General features: G+C 36.7%; 2 protein-coding genes across 5 annotated transcripts; one reads left to right on the forward strand and one right to left on the reverse strand.

Moving 5' to 3' along the window:
• The first annotated feature begins 8,316 nt into the window (after positions 1-8,316).
• On the forward strand, positions 8,317-10,172 carry PRK (phosphoribulokinase). The gene is made up of 5 exons (XM_012213941.4): positions 8,317-9,016; positions 9,105-9,189; positions 9,282-9,366; positions 9,456-9,700; positions 9,797-10,172. The coding sequence occupies exons 1-5, from the start codon at positions 8,457-8,459 to the stop codon at positions 10,043-10,045; spliced, it is 1,224 nt and encodes a 407-aa protein (XP_012069331.1). The 5' UTR covers positions 8,317-8,456; the 3' UTR covers positions 10,046-10,172.
• Positions 10,173-10,799: 627 nt separating this feature from the next.
• On the reverse strand, positions 10,800-13,566 carry BPC7 (basic pentacysteine 7). Of its 4 annotated transcripts, none has more exons than XM_020678428.3 (2): positions 13,391-13,566; positions 10,800-11,753 (listed from the first exon to the last, which is right to left on the reverse strand). In XM_020678428.3, the coding sequence occupies exon 2, from the start codon at positions 11,725-11,727 to the stop codon at positions 11,032-11,034; it is 696 nt and encodes a 231-aa protein (XP_020534087.1). In that variant the 5' UTR covers positions 11,728-11,753; positions 13,391-13,566; the 3' UTR covers positions 10,800-11,031. The 4 variants fall into 4 exon arrangements, with proteins under 4 accessions (XP_020534087.1, XP_012069330.1, XP_012069328.1 ...); XM_012213940.4 differs by having other exon boundaries at positions 10,800-11,786; XM_012213938.4 differs by having other exon boundaries at positions 10,800-11,792.
• Positions 13,567-13,850: the final 284 nt, after the last annotated feature.

Raw genomic sequence — 13,850 nt, forward strand, 5'->3', positions numbered from 1 at the left:
TTAAATAAAAATTTGGTGAGTTTTGCAACTCAGTGAATAATTATAAATAGCACATGACACAAACATTCACACGTGATGATTCCTAAAGCAACTAAGTGAACACTCGATCAATTACATATATGTCACCGCAACTACAAACAATGGCACCTTCACATGATTAAACAAGTGGAAATTGATTTGTAGCGTCACCGAAACCACCAACGAGCCTTCCTCATACATAGCCCATCTTTCTTATAATGTGTGCACCAGGGAGACGATCCCCATACATGGTCGACCGATCTAATCCTTACTTGACCAGCCCTCTCATTGTTTTTCTATTCTCTCTTTTCTTTTTCACTACCAATAGGAGGTCACATTGTGATTTTTCTATATCATTCATACATAGATGCATATAGAGGGCCGATCTCCCCATACGTGGCCGACGGTATCGCAGACCGTCCTCACAAACCTGTGATGACTCACTTCATCTTAATTCCACACAAACAAGGCACAACAATATCACAACACAAATAATCAAACAATTCATTTAGTATAATGCATCAAATCAATCATTAGCATGCAAACATAAAAAAAAATAATTATGATGTAAATAATATATAAATATAATCATATATTAATAATAACACAGTAATATAAAAATAAATGATAAGTTATTATTTATATATTTTTTATAAAGTAAATGATATATGCATGCAAATGATGATATGCACTATTTATTATTATTCACAGTGATAGAGGAGAGAAGAAGCGCTAACTTGGATTTTGACCTGTAAAAGCGATAGACGAACCTGGACGATCTAGTAAAATACAAATACAAAGGAAATGATTGAATTAAATAAAGAACTTAATGAATTAATCTAATAAGTTTATCTATATATCTAACTGCTATAACTAATCTATATTCTACCAAAATTTTGGTAGCACCTCCCTTAAACATAAGACTATCTACCTGTTTAAATATCACAATAACATTGAATATTTGTCAATCAATATACACAACTCATCCGTCGGGAATCAATCAAATCAAATACCCCATCCTCCTTTCATAACAATATAACCATCAACGATAACTGACAAATTAAAATAACATTCAACTTGTTCCAAGCATTTTGTCAATGATTCTTGCTTCACATCAATATAATTAGCTTCTTTAGCTAATTATCAAATAAATAAAATCTTTTATACATATATATATTCAAATCTTATACCATTAGGTTAGTTAGCTTTTATTATAAAACTCCTTATCAAACCTTTATTTCATCATCCTTGAGCATAAACATCATATTTAATCATTTATTAAAATTTTATACTAGTCACTAAGAACTAATACTTCAATTAAAATATAACTTAATAAAATGCATATTTTAAGCAACCCAATTCACAACTTAAACATATAACTGAGCTTCATAAATTTTTTTCTCCACTTCATGAATTTTTCTCCGTCTTGACATAAAAATAGCACTTCTAGATATAGCTAAAGAAATCAAAATTGAATCATTAATTTAGCAAGAATATGGCTATCAAGCAATAACCAACACTAACCAACATAAGCATATTGAAATTAAATATACATATATCTATTTCTAAGTCATTTTATTTAAAATGACACAAAGTATTCAAAATAGCTGCTGCCCACCAAGAGAAATATATTTTCCTTAACTTATGCTCATATAATATGCAGAAATAACTCATTGCATCAAGAACTTGGTTTACAACTTCATTTGGTTTATGGCACAATAATAGCTTAAGCAATTCAAAGTTTTCTATTTAATACCCATAATATATCCACTGGTTTTGCATATTTCTTAATAAAATTTTGTTTATAACTCATTCAAAATGGAAACAATTCAGTAATCCCTTCAGAGGATATCAAGAACTTGAACATATAGCTAACTAGCTATTTTCAACCTAAAGAATGCTTAATTCTTCACAAGGATTTATAACAATCGCACTAATCTAACCATCTCAATATATGATGGAGAATCAGTGAATGTTAACCAACTAGAGAAATCAATATTTTAGCAGGAAATAGAAGAAACAGATTGTAGGGAAGAGAGGGATTAATTTGTATTGTTGAACTTGCTGAATTACAAGAGTTTAGGAAAAGCAATAAAGGAAAACAAAGGATAAAATGATTGGCTAAACCAACCCCCAGGACGAGCCCGATACAGCAAGAATGCTGATTACATAGATGACAGAAAAAAAGATATCCCCCTTTCCCAAACCGTACACTATATATACACAGAATTAGTAACAAACTATGCTGACGTGTAACTGCTCTTTTCTTCATTTCCAAGGATGATTCTCTTAGCTGGCTTCCCTTTCCTGGTATATACCCAAAATGCCCTTTGAGTATCAGTTATGCACTCATCATTGCCACCCTCATGAGAAGCAGCCTTGTCCTCAAGGCTGAAGTCAGGAAACTGAGCCCGGAAATCTGCTTAGTTAACCCAAGTAGCATTCTCTTCCATTTGTCCATGCCACTGTACCAGGATCTGTGAGACAAGTTGCCCATTCTGTTTGGAGGTCTTCCTTGCACACACTTTGAGTGGCTCCAACATAGGCTCAATTTCTGCTTCCATAGTGTCCGGTAATTTTTCCGCAACTGCATGATCACCTATCACCTTCTTTAATTGAGAAACATGGAATACCGGGTGAATACGAGCAGTTGATGGCAACTTGAGCTTATAAGCAACAGCCCCGATCCTTCCCAATACCTCGAATGGACCATAGAAGCGAGTGGCTAGCTTAGCATTGATACGGTTTGCTGCTGTTTGTTGCCTATAAGGGCGGAGCTTGAGGAAAACTTTATCCCCCACTGAGAATTGAACAGCTCTCCTATGCCGATTGGCATACTTAACCATGAACTGCTGAGATCGTAGCAAATTGTGCCGAAGTTGACAAAGTATCTCATCTCTATTTTGCAAATGTTGTGATAATGCCTCCACACTAGTTTCTCCGGGCAAATAATGTTGTAGTGTAGGTGGGGGTCTTCCATAAACAACCTCAAATGGCGTCTTCTTAGTTGCACCATGGTAATTTGTGTTATACCAATATTCTGCCCATGCCAGCCATTTAGCCCATTTTCTTGGCTGTTCGGAGGAGAAACACCGTAGGTAGCATTCCAGGCTTCTATTTGTGACCTCAGTTTGCCCGTAAGTTTGGGGGTGGTAAGATGAGCTAAAAGAAAGGGTAGACCCTTGGAGCTTAAATAACTCTGTCCAAAAATGGCTGAGGAAGATCGGATCTGGGTCACTCACAATAGTTTTCGATATGCCATGTAGATGGACAACCTCTTTTGTGAAAACTTCAGCCACCTTTAGTGCTGTAAAAGGATGTTTCAAGGCAATGAAATGGGCATTTATATACAGCCTATCAACCACCACTAGTATGCAATCAGCTCCTTTTGATTTTGGAAGCCCGGATATGAAATCCAAGGAGATATCTTCCCAAATTTGGAGAGGAATAAGTAACGGCTGCAGTAAACCTCCCAGGGATTTAGCCTCATATTTTTGGGTTTGACAAACCCAACAAGCTGCCACAAATTCCTTGATTGCGTCCATGATCTTGGGCCAATAAAAGTTTTCAGCAATTCTCTTGTTGGTTCTAAGTGCACCGGAGTGACCCCCCATAGAAGTGGAATGGAATTCATTGATGAGCTTGGGTATCCACTTAGAAGAGGATGGAAGAGACGGCCCTGGATGAGAGAGTATGGTGGTTGACTTGGTGACTGGGATGTTAAGGCCGAAACAATTCCGGACAGTTGCTGATCTTGATTAATTTCAGCTTGTATCTCATCCCAATCTACCCATTGAGCTCTAGACAAGGCACAAACTTCCATGTCTTCATTGCACCTTGATAAAGCATCCGCTGCCCTGTTTGTTTTTCCGAACATGTACTCAATCATAAAGTCATATCCCATGATTTTAGCTGCCCAATATTGTTGAGCTGGAGTGGATACCTCTTGGTGCCACAAATGCTTCAAGCTTCTTTGATCTGTTCGCACCGTGAATTTCCTTCCAATCAAATAAGGCCTCCAATGACGGATAGCCAAAACCAATGCCATCAATTCATTCTCATAAGCGGACCGGGATAATGCCGGATCTCCAATCAAAGAATGCTATAGGTCTGTTTTGTTGCATAAGAACAGCCCCTATACCGGACTTGGATGCATCCGTTTCCACCACAAAATCCTTGGAAAAATCAGGCATAGCAAGGACCGGAGAAGAGGTGATTGCTGCCTTTAATTGTTCAAAGGCCTTTTGTGCTTTTGTTCCCCAAGCAAACTTTCCCGCTTCCTTCTTAAGTAGCTCCGTCAATGGCCTAGCAAGCTGCCCATATCCAACGATAAAACGTCGATAATATCCAGTCAAATCCAAGAATCCCCACTCCCTTGATATTGGTTGGAGTTGGCCAATTGAGTACACTAGTCACTTTGTTAGGATCCATAGAAACCCCATTTGCTGAAATTATATGGCCCAAGTACTCAACAGAGGTCCAGCCAAAGGTGCACTTCTTGTTATTGAGGTGGAGGGAGTGAGTTTGTAGGAGCTGAAATACTATCTTCAAATGCCTTATGTGATCTTCCCAACGCTTGCTATAGACCAAGATGTCATCAAAAAACACAAGGACAAACTTCCGTAGATGAGGTCGGAAGATGTCGTTCATAACAGCTTGAAAGGTGGCCGGGGCATTAGTGAGCCCAAATGGCATGACTAAGAACTCATAATGCCCGGTGTGTGTACGGAAAGCTGTCTTCTCAATGTCAGGTTTATGGTGCATACTAGTGGTGGTTGATAGTGATGGGTCGGTTTATGGGTTGGGGATTTAGGTTTGATTGATGGGTTCGGGTTAAGAGTGGAATTACAGATTTTGGGCTTGGGCTTAACCCTCCTCTTAAGGTGTTGTCGCCGGAGTTGAAGCGAGATGAGTGGCGATTTGAAGAATGGAACGACAGCTCAATCTTGATTCCTTTCGCGGCTTGCATCACCGTATAAAAATCGGGAGCATTTTTTGGTTTGATTCCGACTCATATTTCGCGACTGAGACCATTAAGGAATATGGCGACAAGCTGCGACTCTAAGAAGTCTGGAGTTTCTGCTGCTCTTGAGACAAATTCGTTGATATAGTTGACAACCGATTCTTCTTGCTTGGTTGCGACTAAAACCTCATATGGGTCTGTAATCCCTCCACCAAACTGTTTAAACAACTCAGATTTCATGGTGACCCAATCCAATTCCGGGTTCCGATGTCGTATAAAACGCAACCAGTGAAGGGGATGGCCTTGCATTCCAATAAATGCCTGAGCTATCTACTCAGAAGGGGGAATGCAATGGAGTTCGAAAAATTGCTTGGCTCTGGCTGTCCACCCAATTGGGTCGGTTCCATCAAAGGTAGGCATGTCTGTTCTTTTGTGATGGAAACTGAATGCGGGTAGTGGGTTTTGGGTTATGTTTGTGGTATCGTATTGATGGGTCTGTGATTGTGGGTTTGGAGAATTTTGGGTAGACGTGTTGGAATGGGTTTGTGGTGTTGCTGGTGTTTTTGTGGTGGGTAGTGTAGAGGTTGAAGATTGAATAGGCTCCTTTCCCTGTAGAGTGAGGAGGAGTTTTTTGATCTCGTTATAGTTTTGGTCAGATTTCTGGGAATAGGTTTGTGTGTCGAGCTTGAGAGCATCTAATTGCTGGGTTTGGTTTTGCATTTGTTCGGTTAGGGCGGCAAAATTCTTCTCCAAGGCTTTTACTCTTTGATCCATTCTTGTCTTGGGCATCTGGTTCGAATCCGGCAGGTCGGACCAATGATGGAGAATCAGTGAATGTTAACCAACCAGAGAAATCAATATTTTAACCGGAAATAGAAGAAACAAATTGTAGGGAACAGAGGGATTAATTTGTATTGTTGAACTTGCTGAATTACAAGAGTTTAGGAAAAGCAATAAAGGAAAACAAAGGATAAAATGATTGGCTAAACCAACCCCCAGGACGAGCCCGATACAGCAAGAATGCTGATTACATAGATGACAGAAAAAAAGATATCCCCTTTCCCAAACCGTACACTATATATACACAGAATTAGTAACAAACTATGCTGACGTGTAACTGCTCTTTTCTTCATTCCAAGGATGATTCTCTTAGCTGGCTTCCCTTTCTTGGTATATACCCAAAATGCCCTTTGAGTATCAGCTATGCACTCATCAATATAGGCATCAGTTTATATATCAATTTAAAGAGCAAAAATTAGAAATTCCTGATCACATTCACCTAAACAATAGCTAGATGTATAAATCTCTCCAATAGCTCAAGTATTAGCAAAAATATTTGTTGTTATAATCACGCTACACTCATTCTTAAACTAAGATTACCTTAATCATACTAATATATTCGAAAAAATATGTTTTATATTCAAGTTAGACAGAAATTATTTCAAATTTTCTAAAATATTCATATGAATAGCAGTATCTAGGGTTTTATTCTATATTAATTCAATTAATACGTCAAATTCTATAACCATACTCAAAGAATTCATGAAAAATATACTGAAAAAGGGTCAAAAGTCAATTTACCTAGCTAGAGAATGTGTCAGAAACTAAATATTTCCAGTTAAAATGACCAGAAATAGCTCCACTGTTCAAAACCGGTACTGTCGACACTAACTTGGCCGGAACTGACGAGGACAGTGGCCGGCGAAGCTGTTAGCATCAAGGGAAGGGCTTAATCGGCCAGTCTTTGGCTGGTCTTGCCGTAGCATTGAAGAGAGGAGCGCTGAAGGAGGCTGCCGATCGGAAAAATGAAGCGTAGCTCATTGTCCCTTCTCTTTCTCGCTAAATAATGAGCTACAGATGGCCGGAGGTGGAGCAGTGGAATTAGAGGTGTGCTGGAGACAATGTGGTTGGCCGGCTATGGGCTGGTGTCGCCGGAGATGAGAGAGAGAAGCACTGCTATCGATCGAGAAGAAAAGAAATCACAACTTCATCTGCGATTGCTGCGCTCACCAGAAACAGAAACAGAGAAGGGGAAACGACGGTGAGGCGACAGCGGCAGGGAGAAGCTCTGGTCTGCACAACTCGAGCTCCAATGGCCAAAACTCGCAGGAGCTTGAATCGGCTATTACACAACCTTTTCTTCTCTCTCGTCTGCGCTACGACTGATAGAAAATAGAGAGCGGTGGCCAGAGCCATCGATAGCGAGGTGAGGGTAGTCAAGTCGGCGGAGCTTGAGCTCCGGTGAACGGGAATCGCAAAAAAGGGGAGGGATAGGGACAATCGGCGAATCGGGGAGAGAAGAGAGGAGATGGGGATTTTTTGGGAATTTCGGAATTTCAAGAGCCTTCTAATTGGTCTAAGGCTGTTTTGGGTTGATTTGGGTCTAGTTTGGAACAAAACATGAGTTTTTGTTTGATTTAATTGGTTTCCTCCTTGGTTTGAAAATTTTAATGAGTTTAAATTGATTTAAGGGTTTGATTTAACAAATATAAAATATATTTATCTTAAAATTTGTTAAATAATTTCAAAAGGTATTAATTTATTTATTTTAAATATAATAATGTCTATAATATCATTAGTTAGATTTAATACTTCAATTTTTAAATGAAAAACCTTTAAAAATAAATTTTTGAACGTTTCAATTTTTAAAAATTGAGATCCTCATATATTAATTTGACTATAACTTACAGATCAATTTATTATTTATTATATAATATTCATTGTATATAATACCTGATGACAAAAAAAAATGCATGAGGTGTCACGTGAGAGGCACACAATCATATTTAAATTAAAATGGTTAATGTATTTGAAATATATAAAAGCAATTAATTCTTTTATTTTTAAAATTATTTAATGAACAAAACATAAAATATTGATTGAAAAAAGAAATAGAGGCTGCAATTAAATGTTATATCTGAAATGAAAATTATAGATTGAAGAGAAGAGAGTGCAGTGACTAAAAAAGCGATGCACTCCTCACCCCAAACCCCTCATCTTAAAATAGCCACTAAGTTGACGCCACGTGGATTAAAAAAAAAATATCCAAACAGCAAGAAATGACCACCAAAGCTTCTCCATGCCTCCGCCTATCACAAATGCCATCATCTCATCAACAATTCCATCTCATAGAACACATACCGTTTGAAGGAAAAATGCAAAATTACAATTTAGTCCACCCGTAATAGAGATATGACTATCCATGCCCTTTGCAATTCTACCTAAATATTACCTTCAAATTTGTCCAAAACAAGGGGTAGTGACAGAAACCCATAAACAAAATACAAACAAACACACATCAGCACCTGTTTTCTTTCCCATACAAACTGCCATCTGTTTTTACATAAAAACTTTTGGTATTAGAAGAAGGAAAAATGTGTCATTAAATCTCATTCATTCATTTAGAGTTACATTGCAAGTTCTGGTCTATCTTCTTCATATACAGAGGAAGTAGTAGCTGAAGTTCAGGGAAAAAATGGCAATTTGCACAGTCTACACTACCCAATCCCTGAACTCAACATGCACCATCTCCACACCAGGAAAAACCCACTTGGGTTTTAACCAGAAACATGTTGTGTTTCTAAATAGTAGTTGTGGGAAGAGAAATAGCAAAAGAGGTAGCAGTAGCTTCATAAGCTGCTCATCAGAAGGTTCAGAGACAGTGGTGATTGGTTTAGCAGCAGATTCTGGATGTGGAAAGAGTACTTTCATGAGAAGATTGACAAGTGTATTTGGAGGAGCAGCAGAGCCACCAAAAGGAGGGAATCCTGACTCAAACACACTTATAAGTGACACAACTACTGTTATTTGTTTAGATGATTATCACTCACTTGATAGAACTGGAAGGAAGGAAAAAGGAGTCACAGCACTTGACCCAAGAGCCAACGATTTTGATCTTATGTATGAACAGGTTAAGGCTATCAAAGAAGGAATTCCTGTTGAGAAACCCATCTACAATCATGTTACTGGTCTCTTGGATCCTCCTGAGCTCATCAAGCCTCCTAAGATTCTTGTTATTGAAGGTCTTCACCCAATGTAAGTCCACCCCTTTCTTTTATGGAATAAGTAAATTTTAGTTTACCAAAAAGCTTAATTATACTTAATATGTATGCAATTTATGTAGGTATGATCAACGTGTTAGGGACCTCTTAGACTTCAGCATCTACTTGGACATCAGCAATGAGGTTAAATTTGCATGGAAAATTCAGGTGAAAAACAAGAAATAAATACTTGAAATTTGAGGGAATTTTGCAGATCAATCATATTTATAGTGATCAAAATTAAAAATTAATTGCTGCAGAGGGACATGGCAGAAAGAGGACACAGTCTTGAAAGCATTAAAGCTAGTATCGAAGCTCGAAAGCCCGACTTTGATGCTTATATTGGTATATATGTGTTTTGTTTGTTTCCTGAGAAATACATAAATATGGGTTAATTCGAATTCTGAAAACATAAATGTAAAACTGAAATGCAGATCCACAAAAGCAATACGCTGATGCTGTAATAGAAGTTTTGCCAACCCAACTGATTCCAGATGACAATGAAGGGAAGGTTTTAAGAGTGCGATTGATAATGAAAGAAGGGGTTAAATATTTCAGTCCAGTTTACTTGTTTGATGAAGGCTCAACCATTTCTTGGATACCATGTGGGAGGAAGCTCACCTGCTCTTACCCTGGCATCAAATTTGCTTATGCTCCTGACACTTATTTTGGCCATGAGGTATTATATATCAATACATAAAAATGTGTCTTCAAGCTTTTTCTTTTATATTTATCATTTTATGATATTTGTTTTCTGGAAATGGAAAATCTGTAGGTCTCTGTACTGGAGATGGATGGGCAATTTGACAGATTAGATGAGCTGATTTACGTGGAAAGCCATTTAAGTAACATCTCTACCAAGTTCTATGGGGAAGTGACACAGCAAATGTTGAAGCATGCTGATTTCCCTGGAAGTAACAACGGGACAGGTCTTTTCCAAACAATTGTCGGTTTAAAAATAAGAGATCTCTATGAGCAAATTGTTGCCAGTAAGGCCAAGACTCCTGTAGAAGCCAAAGCCTAATTTTATTTTTATTATTTGATGCTTCAAACACTTGTCTATTTGATGATGTAATTCTGTGGAGATTTGTGTAATATAGAGACACAAAAAGCAGAGATCAAACTCAATTCAGTTAAAAAGACGTTTCATACTTTTTGGCATTTTCTTCATTTCCTTTGCGTACGTAACTTGTGAATATATCATTGCACTTGCTTAACCATATCTTGCAATACAAACTTCCATATCTTCAACTCAAATAAGTCTCAATAAAGGAAAAGAACTAACCAATCTACCCAGCATTGGATTGGTTTTTGGTTGTAGTAGCATTTCTGTCTCATATTTGCATAAAAAAAATGTCACCCAATACATAATTTAACTCTTGAACTTTTACACAAAATTTTGAAACGACTAAAATTTAAAATCAACAAATCAAACTTCACTTTTGTAATAATCTCGTAGTTCCTTAGACTAAAGACAACAATATTTAAAATTTTTTGTTTTAATACGCAAAATATTAAGTTGATACTATCTAATTTTATAACTTGAGGTGTTTCATGCACCAAATAAAATGTTTAAAATGTCCACTTTTATAAATTGAAGTATTCGATCGGTCAAATTAAAAGTTGAATACGTCACAATGTTTTCTTAAAAAGTACTGGGGTAAATTTATAAAATATGTCAACAATATTACTTCATCAGAACAATGTATCCTCATAATAGACATAGTCCATTAGCTTCCTTCCGATATTATGTTAGAAGCAGTAACAAAATGCCAAAATAAGCAAAGGATCTGAGAATTATAAGTATCTCTGTGAAAACACAGCTTTAGAGGAAACCAGAAAATGGTTCTAGATATCTAGGGAATATTTACAACCTACATAGAAGCATCCTTGGATATAGCAAGAGACTACACCTAATTATCCAGGAAAAAGAAAATGGAAAAAACGGGGGTAAAAAAGAGATGGGAATTATACATACTGGTATTTATATAGTCAGTAACTGCCAATCCTCTACTTGATTGTAACAAACTTGTTGGTACCATGTCTAGCCCAGTGGTTCTTCAAGTCAACTGGATGAGAAAGATCATAACCTTCAGCTGCCAGTCTCAATAGAAGTTTCAGATATGCTCCATTACTCATTTTCCTCCCAGCCATGCGAGCCCCAGCCCTTGTAGAACTCATGGGGAGAGGATATTCAGATATGTTAGTAGTGCAACAAGAGGATTGCCATCCACCGGCACCCCACTTGTAGCAAACTCTATGCATTCCTGTGCAAGAGCAAAATGGAGAAGGCACCCCAGAAAAGTCAAAGTTTCTTATATCAATATCAACATCAAGATTCCTTTTTTCACGGTTTGCTTCAGGCGTGCTTTGTCCTTTCTTTCGAGAAGACTTTTTGGGTTGCTTTGGCTTCGAAATCCTGGATGGCATTTGGTTGGAAACCTTTATGGACGGTTTCTGTTTCTTTGTCTTAGCAGGTTTAGATCCCGAGTTATTATTCTTTGCTGGCTCAGCTGAGGGAGCAACTGACCGAATAGGAGTCACAGGAAGACCTTGTTGTCCATCAATTGGAATTCCTTGAGAATTAAATGAACTGGATTTTGGTGTAGGGTAAACATTTGGATAAAACCAGGCAAAATGCGGAACAGATGCCCCTGCACTAGCTTCTGGTATCATATGGTTTCTATTGGAATACGAACCCATCATGGAATCTACTACTATATGTCTTAGCACTGCATACGCACCAGCTTGTGGAAATCAAATTCCTAGTACTTGACAGATATTCATATCTATGTCAGCAAACAAACCATCTAAAATCAATAAATTTTGTTGAGGTATAGAGAGTGGAGTAACCATAATAAATGCACGCGTCCTTCATTACAAGAAATAGAATATATTCAACATATGAACAGGATATTTAACTCAAGATAGAAGCAAATCCCTGGAAACCAGTGCATAAATGAAAGAGTTCAAAGCGAGATGGCTGCCCAGGGTTCAAATCCTGGGTTTCTGCATTACAAGGTATGCATTTGACCATTTTAGGATACTCAGTCAACGACATTGAGCAAATCACATTGAAAAGGATAAGTTCATGGATACTAAAAGTTTCATTGAATTCTCAGGTTAATTGTTTCATAACTTTAAATCAAATGAAGAATTATAGTATAATGAGGAAACGTCAAAATGTGGAAATGATACAAGGAAACGACATGTAAAATTTAATTTTACATGGAAAACAGTATTTCATATAGGGAAACGGGCATGCGGAAACGCCCATGGCTAGAAGTTTCGGTGTATCATATATTCTAGTTAATTGAAGCTTTAACAATGAAGCTGATTCGAAGCAGCTGAAAAGAAACATAAATAATACCATACTCTGTATGGACAGCAAAAACATAATAAATACCATTTGGCATTTTTGGCAGAGTCATAAAAATGAGTTAAAATTATATTGTAGTCATTAAAACCGATCAGTATTTCCTTTTCAAATCTATTATTGGATGTTTGACAAAATATTCCCCTTAGCTGTTCTGAAAGCTTCACTGGTAATAATTTGCAATAAAACAAAATTTATGTGATGGATTGAAAAGAAAAGAAAATAGCCAGCTATAATATTATAATATATTAAAATCCAGATTGATTCTTAAGTAACCAGACAGGTGCATTACTGGATCAGACAGAACCTTCATGTGAAAATATTGAAACTTGAATGTAAACTAGTTAAGTCATGAAGAAATGAACGGAAATTTCAGGAATCAAATCATGCATGAACTATAGAGCACAAAGTACTTGAAACTCAGTTAGCAATTCAGCAAGCACTAGAACAAAATAATTCAAAGAATCACAACATTTAGCATATACACATTAAAATAGCAAAAATTGGAACATTACAGCAATGAAGGAAGAATATTTGAAATCAGAGCACAGAATAGGTGAACATAACTACATAGCATAAATGAAATGTGGTTTCAGTAGCCGCAATTCAAAAGAGAGAGTGAGAGAAAAGTAAAAATTGTTAATAAAAGCCAGAAAAAATGAAAGAACTATGGGCATTGAAAAATATCGCTGTAGAAAGGCTAAACCCATCAAAGAAAACCAATTATTGAGTGCAAAATAGATCAAAAGAAAAACCCATATGAGAAACCTAATGAGACTCTGAGATATCGAAGGGAAAGAGGGCATAACACTGGATTATATCATTATTGTACTAAACCAAACATGACAAATTCAAAAAAGAAAAGAGGAAAGACAAAAACAAAAGCGATAATTAAGAAAAAGAATAGATAAGAAGCTTGCAAGATCTATGGAAAGCTGCATTTAGCAATATTTCTCTCAGCCAATTCTAAGCTTAATACAAAAACTTCGTTACCTGAAAGCGAGCGTATCTGTGTTCTTGCTTCACTGCATTGCCGATTGAATATTGCTGTCTAAATCACAGGGAAAAATTCGATGAGCACTCGACGGCCTTTCTCATGTCTCAAGAGAGTCCTACAATTCGAGTGAGTTTTCTCAAATCTCTAAGGACTCTTCAACTGGATAACCCGTGTTGTTCCACTCGTTTTAAACTTATGTGCATGTCACGCTCCAATTTTTTTTCTATTAAGATATTGATATTCCGATCAAACCAAATCAAATTAATATAAACTAAATAAATTATTTTTTAAAAAAATAGAATTGAACTAAATATTAAATTGCATAATTAACTTTTAAATTAAATCAATTTAGTTTTTAGATTTTCAGATTTTGTAAAATAAATTGAATAGAATTGCATCGAACAAAAACATTCAAATTTTCTGTATTTGAATCGAAATCAAACTGAATTAGTTAAC

This window comes from Jatropha curcas, chromosome 11, assembly GCF_041381405.1.
Source record: "Jatropha curcas cultivar XTBG-Jc1 chromosome 11, XTBG_Jcur_1.0, whole genome shotgun sequence".
Lineage (NCBI taxonomy): Eukaryota > Viridiplantae > Streptophyta > Magnoliopsida > Malpighiales > Euphorbiaceae > Jatropha > Jatropha curcas.